Source organism: Lepisosteus oculatus, chromosome 8 (assembly GCF_040954835.1).
Source record: "Lepisosteus oculatus isolate fLepOcu1 chromosome 8, fLepOcu1.hap2, whole genome shotgun sequence".
Taxonomy (NCBI): Eukaryota; Metazoa; Chordata; class Actinopteri; order Semionotiformes; family Lepisosteidae; genus Lepisosteus; species Lepisosteus oculatus.
The window spans coordinates 6,746,467-6,761,099 of record NC_090703.1 but is presented as its reverse complement, the minus strand read 5'-3'; the positions used below and the strand labels follow the sequence as shown (position 1 = coordinate 6,761,099).

Genomic DNA, 14,633 nt, shown 5'->3' with positions numbered 1-14,633 from the left:
AGCAGTAAAGGTGGTTTCAAAGGCACGGCTGTAAATTTGAAGTATGCATCGGTTTTTGCTCTTGCTGGGGTGGGTTCGCAGACTTTTTTTGCGTTGAGCCAGCGTTTGCTGCAAATTGTTTGTGAGGTTTGCAGTTACAACAAAAGAAACCTGTACAGCACAGGAGATGGCGGAGGTCTTTCTCTTCAGGGAACGTCGTGATCTGATCACGTTAGGTTTTGTTGCAACGCAAGCGCTACAGAGGACACGCAACAGACAGTGACATGGGTCCGTGAGCTCATAGCAAGGGGCACAAAGGAACCAGGAAAAGAAATCTGAAACGAATAGAAGTCAGAGCTGATGTTTTTGGCAGTGAAAGAAGTGAGAGGAAATACCCCCCAAACTTCCAGAGCCATGTGGTTTACCTTGAGGAGGAGGTATTATAAGGATTCGTTTCACTTTGCTCTTCCCCACTATTAAGGCAGTCCTGGGAGACTCACATCCTGGCTGTCTGGTCTCTTCAACAAACCGCATTTGCTGAGAGCGGCGTCACAGGAAACTCTCTCCCAGAGATAGCACAAGAATCAGCTGTTGAGCTCCGTCTTTATTTCTGCTTTTTTTTCGGACTTGCTATAGTCTCCGGAGCCCGCAGGCGGAGAGGAACATGGGGCTCGGCTCTCTGAGCGGCCGCGGAAAGAAGAGATGCGCTCTGAGGGAGCAGGTGAAGATGTTTGTGAAACGCGTCAGGGGAAAGAGAGACCCCAGTGGCAGGGAGGAGACGGACCCCCTGCTGCCACTGGGAGAGAGCACAGCCCAGCGGCCCTCTGACGGTAAGGTCTGCTGTTCAATGGCTCAGTCTTCAATACTTGATATCGTGTGTACTTTATATTTGGAATATAGTGCACCTATGTAGTTTATAGTGTATATATAGCTATTTTTCACCTGTACAGCAATTTAAAAGTAACCAGAGAGCTGTCTAAATAACAAGAAAACATCTTCTGTCACTTTACTTCATGACAAACTGTTAGGTCATTGGGTCACAGACACTGCGCCTGGCAGTGCATCTACAGGTGGAATCATTAGCAGTGAGTCTGATTGCTTGTTGCCTGCTGCAATACCACCCCAGCCAGCACGCTGAACAGAAGGGTAGTACTTTCCAAACGTGAATTATTAGCCTGGTGTTCATCCTCTGCTCATACTCATTGTTGTGTATCTTAATAACGAGACGTTCTTATATTATTTTAACTATTTTATGAACTACACAGATCACGCCCTTACACCATATATCCCCACCTTCTACTCTCCCGTTCTGTTGTCTCGCGATGTCAACTCACTATACTACACTCATGTTCCTACATGCTTATCTAAAAAACATACAGAGAAAGACTGAAATGCAGCCTGTCTCAGATATGTGGCATATTAAGATATATGTATTGACAGATTGGAGTTTTACTGCCAGAGTTTTTTCATTGTTTAAGTTGGCGGTTTATTTTATTTTTCAAATAGTGGGGAAAACAAAGACTCTACTGTGTCTTTACATCCCATAGTGATGAGCGTTATGTCCTGTGTGCGTCTCTGCAGTGGAGGCCCAGGTGCAGGCTTGTCTGTGGGACGGCAGGCTGGTCGAGGCGTGTGTCTGTATCCAGGAGGCAGAGAGGGCAGGGCACGCACCCGCCACCCAGCTGTACGGGGCCGTCAGCTGCCAGGTGCTTGGCATTCTGGCTGAAGCGCTGTCCGGCAACCCAGCTTGCCTGGAGAGGATGCCAGCTGCTGTTGAGGCTATCCTCTGGGGTCAAAAGTGCTGCCTGGACCAGCAGGGGAAAGGACCAAGTTATACTCCAGTGAACTGGCGCCAACAGTTCCACCAGCTGGTGGAGAAGTCGGTATCCAGGAATATCCCTCAGCTGCCCAGCCCAGACTCGGGAAGGACACTGCAGGCCTACCTAAGGGAGGTCCAGGTCACTGTGCTGTCTGAGCTGCTCCAGCTTGCTCCCTGCCTCAAGCCCGCCAGGCTGCTGGGCTGCATCGTCAAGAGCTACAACAAGCACATCTTCCAGCAGCTGCAGCAGGCGCTGGGCAGGAGCCTGCAAGTGTCCGAGATCTTCCTGCTCCTGGAGTGGGTGGCGCGTGTTTATCACAGGTGAGTGAGGGAAGGAATTTAACTGTGTGGCAAAGCAAGAATGTGTCTCTTAATGCATGACAGGCTCAGCTCGTTCTGATCCCCCTGGCTCTGGGTGGTTCGTCACCAGCCATGTATCTGATTTCAGAATGGTCTACTGTGGCCTGTAGCATGGCCTGAATTTGTCCAAATTTGTCTACAAATTCTCCAGTAGTATCGTCCCCTTTCACATCTCCATTGCTCAGTGGAGACATTTTCCCATCACTGCCAGCCAGAGGGACTCCAAGAGCACAGTCACTTGGAACATACATGCATCAGCTTCGGAGTTAAGTTCATGAAGTCATCATTGCTAGTCCTAGACTGTTTTGACTGATGGGTCAAGAACTACCGGTACTGCAAATAATATGTTTTTATCATGGTGTTCTTTGAACAGCAAAACTGTTCATTACTTTTTAAGATGCCTTGGGGGATGTGAGTTCATGCCCAAACCAAAGAAAATGAATGCATACCCAAAATTATCGAGGTGCTATCCAGTAAAAATACATAAAAGGAGAAAACTCAATCAGGCACACACTTTCTCCACTCTAAAAATAATGTACTTATAAGCACTTATCAGTACTTTGGCTTTGGCACACACAAGCCCTCATCAGGGTAACAGAAACAAGCACTCCGTAGTGGTTGATATTCCATGAAAGTGGAAGGACACGAAAATAATTTTTGTAGTGGATAGAGTGTGAGTCCTGTTGGTTTTTCGATTTTAACTCTGAAACCTAAATATGAACATTGGCATGGTCACAAAGGAGAGGGGAGCCACACAGTCCATCTTGCACATTTAGGACATCCAAGGAGCTCTCAAAGAATACCAGGGAATCTACTTTAACAACATGGGTGGGGAGCTTCTTCTAATCACTTGCACAAAACACAAGGTCGAGTACAATCCAGAGGCTGCTTTGTGGTTGAACTCTCCTGGTGATAATAATTGTAAGGAGCACTTCTTCACTAACCTCAGGAACAGGACCCAAGGCTGCCTGGTTTCAGTTCCTTCATTCCAGATACTACCTCTAAGTGCCAGGAAGGCTAAACACTAAAACACCTCAAGAAATATAAGATCCCTTATCAAACACAACTGAATTACAAACTGCCCGACATCTGGGAAGAGATGAATCTCCTCAAATATTGTTTTGCAATACAAGACAAGTGCCCGACCTTACTATTCAATCATTAATAAGTGTATATGCATTAATAAGGGTTAAAAACACCTTTGAGACCATATTTCAATTATTCTACAAATAATTCAAGTTATATTATTTATTAGAAAAAAGACTGCTGTCTGCTTCATACCCATATATATACATGAAAACAAACAAAAACCTATATGGATATTCATGTAATTTGTCATTAAGAAAAGGTTTCATTTTTACTAAGGTAAAATTACCAACACACTTTCAGCTAATGCTGTCCCAGACAATTAAAGGAAGTGTCTCTAAATAATTTTCCAGTGTGTGGTCTTAAATGTGGTTTCAATTAACTCCATAAAATGTCCCTATAATAAAATGCCCTTACAAAAATATTAACTATACACTTCTTTAAAAAAGAAGAAAAATCTCTTCATCCTCTTTCACAGTCTCCCCCAAGTGCATCTAATTTCACAGCTCTAAACACCTTGCAGTCAAGCTGGGCAGTGCTTTCATTCTTAAAGGTGCCTAAACTTAAACCTCCTCTGCATACTTTTCCTGTCCTTATTATAAAACTTTTGGAAATTGTTTGCTCCTTCTTGGTCACCACTCTTAAATATTTTTCCTCATGAAACTTTGCGCTTTAACTTTTTGCACAAATCATCCAATATCCCCACTAAATTCAAACGCCAAAACTTATAACATGGATTTATCTGTATCATTAACTCCCAGCTGTCATTAATGCATAACAGATTATATCTATACAGATTAGATCTGCGTAGATTTTTTTCTTAGAAGCAATGTTGCGTTGTAATTTCCTTTTAAACTAGTACTGATCAGCTTGAGTGTCTTAAAACAGGAACATGAATCTGTTAATTGAGGAAACAAAAGGGTTGTGGTACCTTATGATTTACACGCAATCTTCACATATGATGCTCTCTGGGCACGATGTTTCTGGAAGTTGGTCAGTCCACATGGTTTCTACAGTAACCCTCTCGCCCACGAGCAAGGCGTTGCTGAATTCTGCTCTTTTCATATGGAGGATAAATTATACACTGCTTTTATTCTATACAAATGTCTTTCAGCACCTAAGAAGTTCATTCAGATCTTCCTCATTCTGGACCAGGTTCATAAAATATGTTCCGCACTTGATGTTTATATAATTTTTGTAACCAAAAAGCACCAAATGATCTAAAATAACATCTCTACTGGGATATTCAGATTGAGGTTGAGCATTTTCCCCCTCCTACTAGAAAAAGCAATGTAAAAGTACCTGGTTCTCTGGCTCTGGTTGAGATGCACATGCTCTTTGAAGCACACATACTGTAAGGCAAAGACAATGGTTTTTCCTTTCTCCTCCCATTCTTGCAATGTTCATTAGTTTAAATAACGTCTCAAGTCTCCTTGTCTCTTGCTTTCCCCCAGCTCCTTTCCAGCTCTTGTCTGTTTGTCCTTTCTCCCCAGTCTGCCACAGTCCTTCTCTCCCAGAAGCACCACAGTCTTTAGGCACCTTTCTCCACCCCCACCCCCTTCCAGTTCCACTCCACAGGTGATCTCTGTCCTGAGAATAAGGGACTGAGTAGGCAGGCAATTTTTTTTGTATTTTGTTATTTTCTGGTTGGCCTCAAATATCTGCTGCACTTCTTGGGGCCACAGTGTAGTTTTGTGTGTCCTGACCCTTGCAACTGCTCTAGATGAGGGGTAGGATATGACACGCCATCCTTAAAAACTTAATTATTTTTCAGTGAAAATTTCATGGGCCACCCTGATATCCAGGATCATTCCATCAAAGAGACTGACGTCCTGCTCGTGACAGACTGGATACAAAAAGCAGAAAAGAAGCTCCTTCACGCCGTACAGGTAGAGAGGCTTTGTTTAGCTCAGTTTATTTGTCATCGGCACAAGTGCAATGAAATGCTTATTTGCATGTGTGCTCCAATACAAAGACATTAAAGGAATCACCAAAAACAAACACAGAACAGTAGCAACAACAACAACAACAAGTTAAATAACGTACAGCTTAAAAATAGGTCAGACAAACAGGGTGAGAAAAAAACATCAATTTGAGCTAGGGGTAGAGTTCAGTAATCTGACAGCTTGTGGGAAGAAACTGTCTCTGAATCTGGAAGTTCATGACTTTATGCTCCTATAACACTAACAGGAGAAGAGAAACATGAGAAACCAGGATGACTGGTATCCTTAGCAATACTTCCAGCCTTCCTGAGACAGCGAGTTGTAAAAATGTACACAATAGAGAGGAGCTGTACTCCAATGATGGCCTGGGCTGACCTGATCACCCCCTGTAAAGCCTTCCAGTCAGACAACGTGCTGCTGCCAAACCACACTGTAATACCGTACGAGAGCACACCCTCAATAGCGCACCTGAAAAATGTGGTAAGGAAAGTTGAAGAAAGAGAGACATTTTTCAACTTCACAGTGACGTTGGGGAGGGTGGTTCTAAAGGGCTTCTTTTCCGAACCCTGTCATAAGCTGTTTAGGCTCTTGATAAAGTCAGAGTTGTTTTCAGAGATGTGCAGGGACTCTGTGCCTTGCTGATACTCCTGGATAGGTTTCTAGCTTTGCATGAAATCATGCAGCTGACTGATTCTCCCTCTCTCTGACTGGTCACAGGAAGAGGTCTCAAAAAGGCTGGACATGATCCTTCAGAATGAGAGGGAGACTCCAGATGCCTATCCCTATGAAAGTGATGAGGACTACATTAAACTGCAGGTGGATGTCATACAGGTATGTGTACACTGACTAATGTTCGAAACTTTTAGTCCATTGCGATCAATGTGCAAGACATTCTAAAAAGCATAAAATGGCAAGGTCACAGCAAACCCCTTGTCACTGTACTTTAGTGATTGTTATTTTCCTAACAAAAATTAAAAATACATGCTGAATTATTTAAAATGTCTGTGTGATTAAAACTGGCCCATTTTATGCAAGCAAATTCGGTCACCATGCGGCAGCTTCAGATCCCAGCTTGGCATGGAATATGTGGTGCAGCCTAACCACATAACCTGCTCAAAACTTGATTGGTTTGGCCGTATTTTATACATGGCCCCAGCTGTCACCATACCTAGGGCCTGTTGCCCTCATCCTGCGAAAACCAAACCAAGAAGATTACCCAGGATGCTATGGAAGGATAGCGCCAAAGATTCATATCACAGCAGAGACATCATTCCCAATTGATGAATACCGATGAATGGTAGAAGAGGAACCCTAAACTATCTTTTCCTTGTGGAAATAGTCCCATTTGAAGATGCCAGCCTGTTTCCTGGGAAACCAAACCTTCTTCCAATGACACAAAACCTTCTGTAATATGTGAATCCTTTGTCAAACGCATACCGATGGAGCCTGGTGGTTTCTGTGTGGGCTCTGATAATGTGGGATGACTACAAGAGAGAACAGTCCAGGTTCAGTGATGAACACTTCATTTCACAGCCGCAAGAAAGCTGGCTCTTTAGGAGTATTAAACTGACACGGCAACGAGCACTGCATTCATTTCATCATCTGTCACCGACTGAGTCCAGAAGGTTTGGTACCAATCCAAATCTCCACACATGGGCCCACAGACTCTCCTCTACAATCCAGCCCACAGGGGTCCCTGCTGTATCTCTCCCTTACTCTCACCCTGCCCCATGTGCATACATAGTACTGAACAGTACCGAACATGTCACGCCCCAAACTCTCCCTCGCAAACGACGTTACATTCCCGGAACCTCTGCTTCACAATCTCATCCCTGATTGAACCCAGCACATTCTCACATGCATCAGATTCCTCAAATTCTCACTCCCTAACCAATCATCCAATCACACCCCTTTCCTTTCAATATTTAAACCCCCTTCGCACACCTTCCCATGCTTGAGAAGCCTTTCATAGTATTCTCCAGTGTGCGTTTCCAAACCTTTCGACTGATCTCCCGTTACGAATCTTCTGCTTCCGCCTCTTGACCTCGCCTTCTGGATTTTGTCTTTTGAATTGTTTTTGAATATCTCTCGTTACCGGACCCCCTGCCTCCCTTATCGACCCAGCCTTTGGATTTTCTCTTTTGGATTGTCCCTTTGTTACTCTGCGTCCTGTGGGATTCCGGTCACGCATGAGGATCCTCCTATTCCACGTATAGGTTCCCTGACAGAACAGGCATGTTTTATTGGAGTTAAGGCACGGGCAACACTATTTCCAATGAATCCATCCCTTGCTTCCTCTTCAGGACTCCTTGACTGTTCTGATACAGCAGAAACATCAAGAACAAAAGCCTCCCACTGACTATTTTCTTCATTGCAGGTACTCAACAGTGTCATAACAGAGGCAGGCAACATCAGCCACGTCCTCAAGCCCAAAGTCCAGCAGGTTTGCACTGAAGAGCTCCTTGTCTTTTTGCAGAAGTGAGTAAAAACATCAGTTCTTACATCAGTCCCCCCCCCCCCCCCCACTAGGGAGTGTGCAACCAGACTTTAGGATTCAAAAGGACAGGAATATTTCAGTACTGTTTGTTCTTATGGTGCTGTGAATTATAGGTTAGACTATGAAATAACTTACCTTACAACATCTTCCCAACAGATACCAGGCCGGCGAAAACAAGTTCTTGAGGAGTAAAAAGGCAAAAAACAGCCTCTCTGCCAAGCTGCATCCTCTGAAAATTGTAAACAGGTGCATCAGCCTAAGGTAAGCATCTCTGATTAAAATAAGGATTTACTGTATGTCTCTTGGTGCTTTTTGTTTTCAATTGGGCAGGCATTGGCACAGCGACTATTGTGTCCTCTTGTGTCCAGAGGATGATTGTTGTAACAGAAGCCGTTCCAGGCTCCTGTGAAGTGTAGTTCAGGACCCTATGCAGACAGTATAATCCGGAAGTAAGTGGAGAAGGACAACAGGGAAGAGACGTAGAGGATCAGGATGTGTTGACAGAAAACCAGAACGGGATCCAGAACAGGAACAGGGAGTAAAACCAGGGTAACGAGGCCAGGCACTCCGAGCCCTGGACTCAGACGGTCAGGACGGTCTCTCCTGGACCCGCTGGTGAGCAGGCTTCCGGGCGTCCATCTCCCAGTGCTGAGCCAGGAATAGCGAGAGCACCAGGCTTAAATAATGACCGACAAAACATGGGGCAGGTGAACGTAAACTATAAAACGAAAGGGTCGGAGCGCCCTTAAGAGGAGGGATGACGATCGTGACACCTTTAGTCTGGAATTGGGACAGTGTCATTAGTGTCCACAGAGTGAGAGCAATGGTGCACAGTAAGGTGGGAAATTGACATCTGGGTCCTACCATGGTGTTTCCACCCCTCTGTGTAAGATGGATCCTATGCAACAAAAATGCTAGAGATCTCACGAGTAAAAGTGACACGAAGAATAAAGCCAGGTGTATTTAGCCAAATCTGTGATCAAGTATCGTAGTCTAAATTCAGTTAGACTCCTGCATGAGCATCAGTGCTGTGATGTGAGAGAAGCAAAGCTTCTCTAGCTTTGCTTCTCTCACATCACAGCACTGATACTGTCTCTAGCTTTGCTTCTCTCACATCACAGCACTGATGCTGTCTCTAGCTTTGCTTCTCTCACATCACAGCACTGATGCTCATGCAGGAGTCTAACTGAATTTAGACTACGATACTTGATCACAGATTTGGCTAAATACACCTGGCTTTATTCTTCGTGTCATTTTTACTCGTGAGATCTCTAGCATTTTTGTTGCATAGGATCCATCTTACACAGAGGGGTGGAAACACCATGGTAGGACCCAGATGTCAATTTCCCACCTTACTGTGCACCATTGCTCTCACTCTGTGGACACTAATGACACTGTCCCAATTCCAGACAAAAGGTGTCACGATCGTCATCCCTCCTCTTAAGGGCGCTCCGACCCTTTCGTTTTATAGTTGATTACGTTCACCTGCCCCATGTTTTCTCTAGCTTTGCTTCTCTCACATCACAGCACTGATGCTCATGCAGGAGTCTAACTGAATTTAGACTACAATAAGACAGTAAGATGTTTATGCCTGTTCAACTTTGTGCATTTGATTGTCCTCTAAACAATCTCCTAGTCAAGCCTGTTTATTTTAAAATGACAGGGATCTGTAGCTCAAATGCACGCCTCAGTCATCATACCATGGTTCACTATTACACAAGATAAAAATACCTTGAATATGACATGGGTTTTTTTGTTTAACAATAGGGAATATTTACAAAAGATCACTGGGGACAAAAGTGACGTCAATTATTTAAAGGGGTTATCCTCACTTGAAGATACAGAATCCCAGGCCAGAGGACTGATACTGCACGAGCTCATCATCTCTTCCAAGGTGTGTGAGTTCTCTCTCTCCTCCCATTGAGGGTGCTGGGGACAGCAGAATTAGAACAGAGAGGGGGAGGTTAGGAGTGTAATGTAAAATCAGAAAATCTCTCAATACTCATTAGGTGTATTTTTCTGAAACTGCAGAGCTCTTGGTACTTTCTTGCCCTTGTATAGTATAATTCCAGCGTGTTAAAAAAGAGCAGATTGTTCTAATCTATTTATTTAATATATAATGAAGTTTTAATTGGATATATGCGATATTAATGGAATTGGGAAGGTCATCACGTTTCTCATTTGGTAACACATTTGCCACATTCTGTCGTTTCAGGCATTGCTGAGAGCCTATATCAGGAAGGGAGAGAAAAGTATGGAAGACCTCATTGATAACACAAAAGAGTATTTTACAATTCTTCCAATGAAGAAGCAAGCAGCACACAAGGTGAGAACTGCTCTTTAGAGATATGACAGTGTGAAAGAAGATCCTTTCAAATGCACAGGCTACTGTGAATCAGAATAGCACTTTTCCTTGCCTCCTCCCCTGAGCAATTCTCTATACAGTGCATCCTATCACCTCCCATGCTGCTTGTCTCTTCTGCTTGTCATTATCTAAATCGTATTCCTAGGTAGCCGTGTTTCTGCAAAACCTCAGACACAGTGTACCATAATGGCACGATATTTTATTTAGGTCAGGAGTGAAGAGATTTCCACTTGATCAGATGTTTTGGGTCACATGTCATCAGGTTCTGCTGGAGTCCAGCTATTGCCGGATTTGCTTCCTCTACCTCAAGACGCTGCTGAAGACTGACCACACACGTCTGCTGGAGAAGTGGGGAGATGTGGAAGGAAGAATGGAACAGGATGCCGGGATCTTGCATGCTGCATTTTCCCAGCTGGTCAGTGTAAAAATCGTCCTCTTAGTGCATCCCGTTACTGAACTGTACATCCAAAAACTCAATATGAGCTCCTTTACCGTGTCGATCTCCGGGTCTGTGTTTTAGGTTAGTGTTGGCCCTGTGTACTAAGATGTGCAAAAAGTCAGGGAGCCAGAGACACTGCCTTAACCGAAGCATTGAGGACATTCTCTGCATTAGGTTCTTGAATGCATGCACCTTCTTCTGCGGTGCTGCAGCAGATCACCTTCCTGGAAAGAAAGGCACAAGCTCGCCAAGCCATGTTCTTGAAGCTGATACTGTCGGGAAATCATTCCATCGCTCCATCAGGAAACGGCGAGATGAGTTCCTCAGATCGATTAGAGCCTGAATGAAACACGCTAGGTGGCATCGATGATGTCCTCTCATTTGTATTTCTGATATTCTTGAAGAAGCCAAGCCTTGAAACACTGCCGACATGGGGGACCAACAAGATTTGTAGTCTCTGAATGACTTGCATTGTCTTTTTTTTTGTCCGATTTGAAATTGCTTCCCTTCTGCCTGCAGAGTCCCGATGTGAAGCAGTGGAGCGTGGTGCTGCTGAGAGTGGCGGAGATGCTGAGAGTGAGCGATGAGGACGCTCTGAAGCAGCTGGGCAGTTTCCTCTTGAGAGACATCCCCGAAGTGAGGTGGGTTTGAGGGGCCGCTGAGGGGCGTGGTGGGTGTTACACTGAGCAGGGATCGCCTTCCACTAGACTATTCTGGAACAATTCCACTTTGATCAATTATATGATTTGTTAAGTCATTTAGAGATCAATTAGAACTAAGCCTTCTCAAAACACTTTAGCCTCTTATCTCTTAATTGAACAACAATATTGATTCAGCAATAGCATACAGGTCTTGCCTGTCTTTAGAAAGAGGTAACCTGGCTGTAGACTAACTGTTTCAGGGCTCTACAGGACAAAGATTAGAGACCCCTACGTTTTAGGAGAAAGCCTGTTTTTCAAAAGAGACACATTATGGGTATACCTTCCAGATTATGCTGCAAAGTGATGTGCAGAAGTAATTTTGGTTTGAGATATTCTGAACTCTTTCATTTCAATTGATAAATCAGAAGCCCCCAGTCCAGGTCCTGGATGGCTGGTGTATCCACAGGTTATCACAGGTCCAGTGGGACTAACGACCTGCATCAGCTCCTAATTGGCTTAATTGGACCACCAGATCAGCAGTTTCTCTCATCCTTTCCCTTGCTGCTTCTTTAAAGACCCGCTGACAGAGTGACCGTTCAGGAGCAAGGCCGGGGATCCCTGTTAGCTGTGAATGCGTCTGGATTTACATCAAGGTTATATGAATCCCACATGTCTGTGTATGCTGCAGTAGGGATGCAACATTATTCCTGTGCACAGAACTGTGTGCCGCAGTTTCGATTTGACTGTTTTCTGTGTTTCAGCAAGCGCCAGCTGCGCTCCCTGCTGCAGTGGAAGGGCAGCCTGTCCGCCCGGCAGGTGACCGCCGTCCTGGGGGCGTGTGAGGAGGTCAGGGTGTGGCTCAGGCAGACCTCTGATCCCCAGGACCCTCAGGACCCACTCGACCCCAAACCTCTTCGCTGGGGCTGCTGCTTTTCCTGCCTTTGGTGACGCGTCTCCACGCGGCCCACCGCAGCCCTCGCCTCCTCCGGAGTGGACATTCGTGAGCCCCACCCCCACGGCTGTGCTTCGCCACATCTGTCCGCTCTGTGCCTGCCATCCTTGTGTCCTACCGAGCCTCACAGCATGCTGGCTGAGTTCTTCTTTCCTCCAATGGAGGACCCCAGGCGTTAAAGCAGTATATCTTTTTTCTATTTGAGAAAAGCCTTGTTGTATTTGTGCTTCACACAATGCCTTTGTAAACATTCATCTGAAACGTGCTGTAAACCCTGTTGCGGGGGTGTGTTGACTGTACTGTATGTATGGGAAAGGGCGGTGGGGAGATTAACTACTGTCATGAGTGGGGAGGAGGCAGACTGTGTCCCGGCTGGCAGGGGTTCTTCCATCAGGAATCCCGCACATCATGGGCAGTCCGACACAGGCGCCAGCCGGATTTCTGTAGCCCTGTGGAATTCTGTATCCGCACAGAACACAGGATCTGTATCCTGTAGGCCGTTGGATTTCAGGGCACTGAGTCCGAGAGACTTTCGGTACCTCCTTTCTTGCCATTTCCTCCCCCAGGCCAGTCTCAGTGCGGCTCTGGAGGTTCAGTTTCACCCACTCGAGTTAGAAGTAGCAGCAGTGAGGACAGAGGCAGTGGTTTGGTCAGCGATGCCATTAAGGATCTGGCTACAGCAAAGCCTTGGACTGGATCAAGGTGGAAGTTGTCTCCCCCTGCTGTAGGATGCAGAAAATAATAATAATCATTTACAGGTAATGGGGACTCCTCTCCATCACCAATGTGTGGCCCCACCTGGATTAATAATAATAATTAATAATTGTTTACACTTATATAGCGCTTTTCTGGACACTCCACTCAAAGTACTTTAAAGGTAATGGGGACTCCCGTCCACCACCACCAATGTGCAGCATCCATGGATGATGCAATGGCAGCCATAGTGCGCCAGAACGCTCACCACACATCAGCTATCAGTGGGGAGGAGAGCAGAGTGATGAAGCCAGTTCAGAGAGGGGGATTTTTAGGAGCCCATCAGTGGTAAAGGCCAGCACATTGGGCCCCTACATTTGTTTTTAAAAACACCCTGGGATTTTTAATGCCCACAGGGAGTCAGAACCTCAGTTTAGGTCTCATCCAAAGGACAGTGTCTTTTTTACAGTATAGTGTCCCCAATCACAGTACTGGGGCATTAGAACCCCAGTACTGCTGCCAGCTGTGAGTTGCCAGGTGATACAGCTGCTGGGATGAACACTGGGAATTTGAGAGCCTGACTTCTGACAGCCCTCCTGGCTGGATCTCTGACCCAGTCCAGAGCTAGAGGGCATTTCTTATTGGTGTGAAGCTGCACCAGCTCTCTACACAGGGACAGATTCTGTCCAGAACCCTGATTTATGGTGACAGAGCCTATCGATAGTTCTGAAGTCCGGGACCAGTACCTTCCTGGCTCGTCTTCTCTCCCTCAGTGCAGTGAGACTCATGCTGTACTTATCTACTATTCTGCCCTACTCCTCCTACTATCTTTCTGAGACGGGCAGAGTTTGCACAACCTCTGTAAATAAGGTACTTTTATTGTTCAATGTCATTTTTTAACAAATCTGCACGGTGCATGTGTTGGATTATGACACCGAAAGTGTGAAGTTTTGCACATTTGTTTTCACACTGTGATTGCTGTGGTGCTGAAAGGAATATAATTTTATTTATGGCTAACAGCTGTGTCTCAATTTTGGTTGTCTTGCCTTTACAGATGTCAATATGCACTTTTTACAGCATTCTAACGAATAGCTTCAGAGTAAATGATCTAACTGTTAGAAAGTTTTCTTAGAGTAAAATAAATAGGAGTAAGCTAGCGTTGTCTTCTGACTCAGAGCAAAATAGCAGTTCACTACTGTTTTTACAGTATTGCAGGTTTTACATTGTGACACACAAACTGCAAGTCAAGAGCAGAGATCAAGAGCAAATTAACCTTCAAAAACAAAGGTGTGCAGCCCTGGTCCTGGAGGGCCAGTGTTTCTCCAGGTTTTCACTCCCACTCAGCTCTGCATGACTTGCAGGAGGTCAATATCGGTTTAATTGGATCAACCAAACAGATTATTACAGCTCTTACAGCTCTTCAGGTGCTGCTGCTTTGAAGAGACCAAGAAAACCTACGGTGGCCCTCCTGGACCGGAATCAGGCATCCCTACCTTAAACCATACGCAAAATGAATGAAATGGACTCCTGCTTGAAATCCTGCGTTAAGGATGTGCGCAGTACCGCTGTTGTCCACAGGGTGGAGCTGTTGTAGTGAACGAGGCCTAGGAAACATCCTTACGGGCGCTTTCATGGGCAGCTACTGTTTCTGTGAAATTCCCCTACTCAACGTCTCAGCGGTATAAGCAAGGTTTAAGTATTGTAATTCGAGAAGCACTTGAGGCCCTCAAATTGAGGGTTTAAAATGAATGTGTTTTTACTAGTCCTTTCTTCGAATGAGTTAAAGGGTCTTATTTCCAGAATTCTCTGAGAAAAATTTTCACCAGAAGAAAAACAGTTACGCTCATGGTTAATGGTTC

The 14,633-nt window shown here is 45.1% G+C and overlaps 1 protein-coding gene across 4 annotated transcripts; it reads left to right on the top strand.

Moving 5' to 3' along the window:
* Nucleotides 1–299: 299 nt before the first annotated feature.
* LOC107077746 (exocyst complex component 3-like protein) lies at nucleotides 300–13,782 on the top strand. 4 transcript variants are annotated; one of them, XM_069193086.1, is made up of 13 exons: nucleotides 300–416; nucleotides 616–809; nucleotides 1,561–2,119; nucleotides 5,019–5,133; nucleotides 5,905–6,018; nucleotides 7,565–7,665; nucleotides 7,841–7,945; nucleotides 9,452–9,578; nucleotides 9,900–10,010; nucleotides 10,312–10,464; nucleotides 11,008–11,129; nucleotides 11,705–11,782; nucleotides 11,891–13,782. In XM_069193086.1, the coding sequence occupies exons 1-13, from the start codon at nucleotides 340–342 to the stop codon at nucleotides 12,075–12,077; spliced, it is 2,043 nt and encodes a 680-aa protein (XP_069049187.1). In that variant the 5' UTR covers nucleotides 300–339; the 3' UTR covers nucleotides 12,078–13,782. The 4 variants fall into 4 exon arrangements, with proteins under 4 accessions (XP_069049187.1, XP_069049185.1, XP_069049188.1 ...); XM_069193084.1 differs by having other exon boundaries at nucleotides 11,705–13,782; XM_069193087.1 differs by lacking the exon at nucleotides 11,705–11,782 and having other exon boundaries at nucleotides 301–416.
* The last annotated feature ends 851 nt before the right edge of the window (nucleotides 13,783–14,633 follow it).

What these genes read in the sequence shown, in the direction of transcription:
- LOC107077746 (XM_069193084.1), top strand. Translation starts at nt 340, where the DNA reads ATGTTTTTGGCAGTGAAAGAAGTGAGAGGAAATACCCCCCAAACTTCC. An exon ending in AGCCCAGCGGCCCTCTGACG is followed by an intron (nt 810 to 1,560) that starts GTAAGGTCTGCT and finishes GCGTCTCTGCAG; the next exon opens with TGGAGGCCCAGGTGCAGGCT. An exon ending in AGAGACATCCCCGAAGTGAG is followed by an intron (nt 11,130 to 11,704) that starts GTGGGTTTGAGG and finishes GCTTCTTTAAAG; the next exon opens with ACCCGCTGACAGAGTGACCG.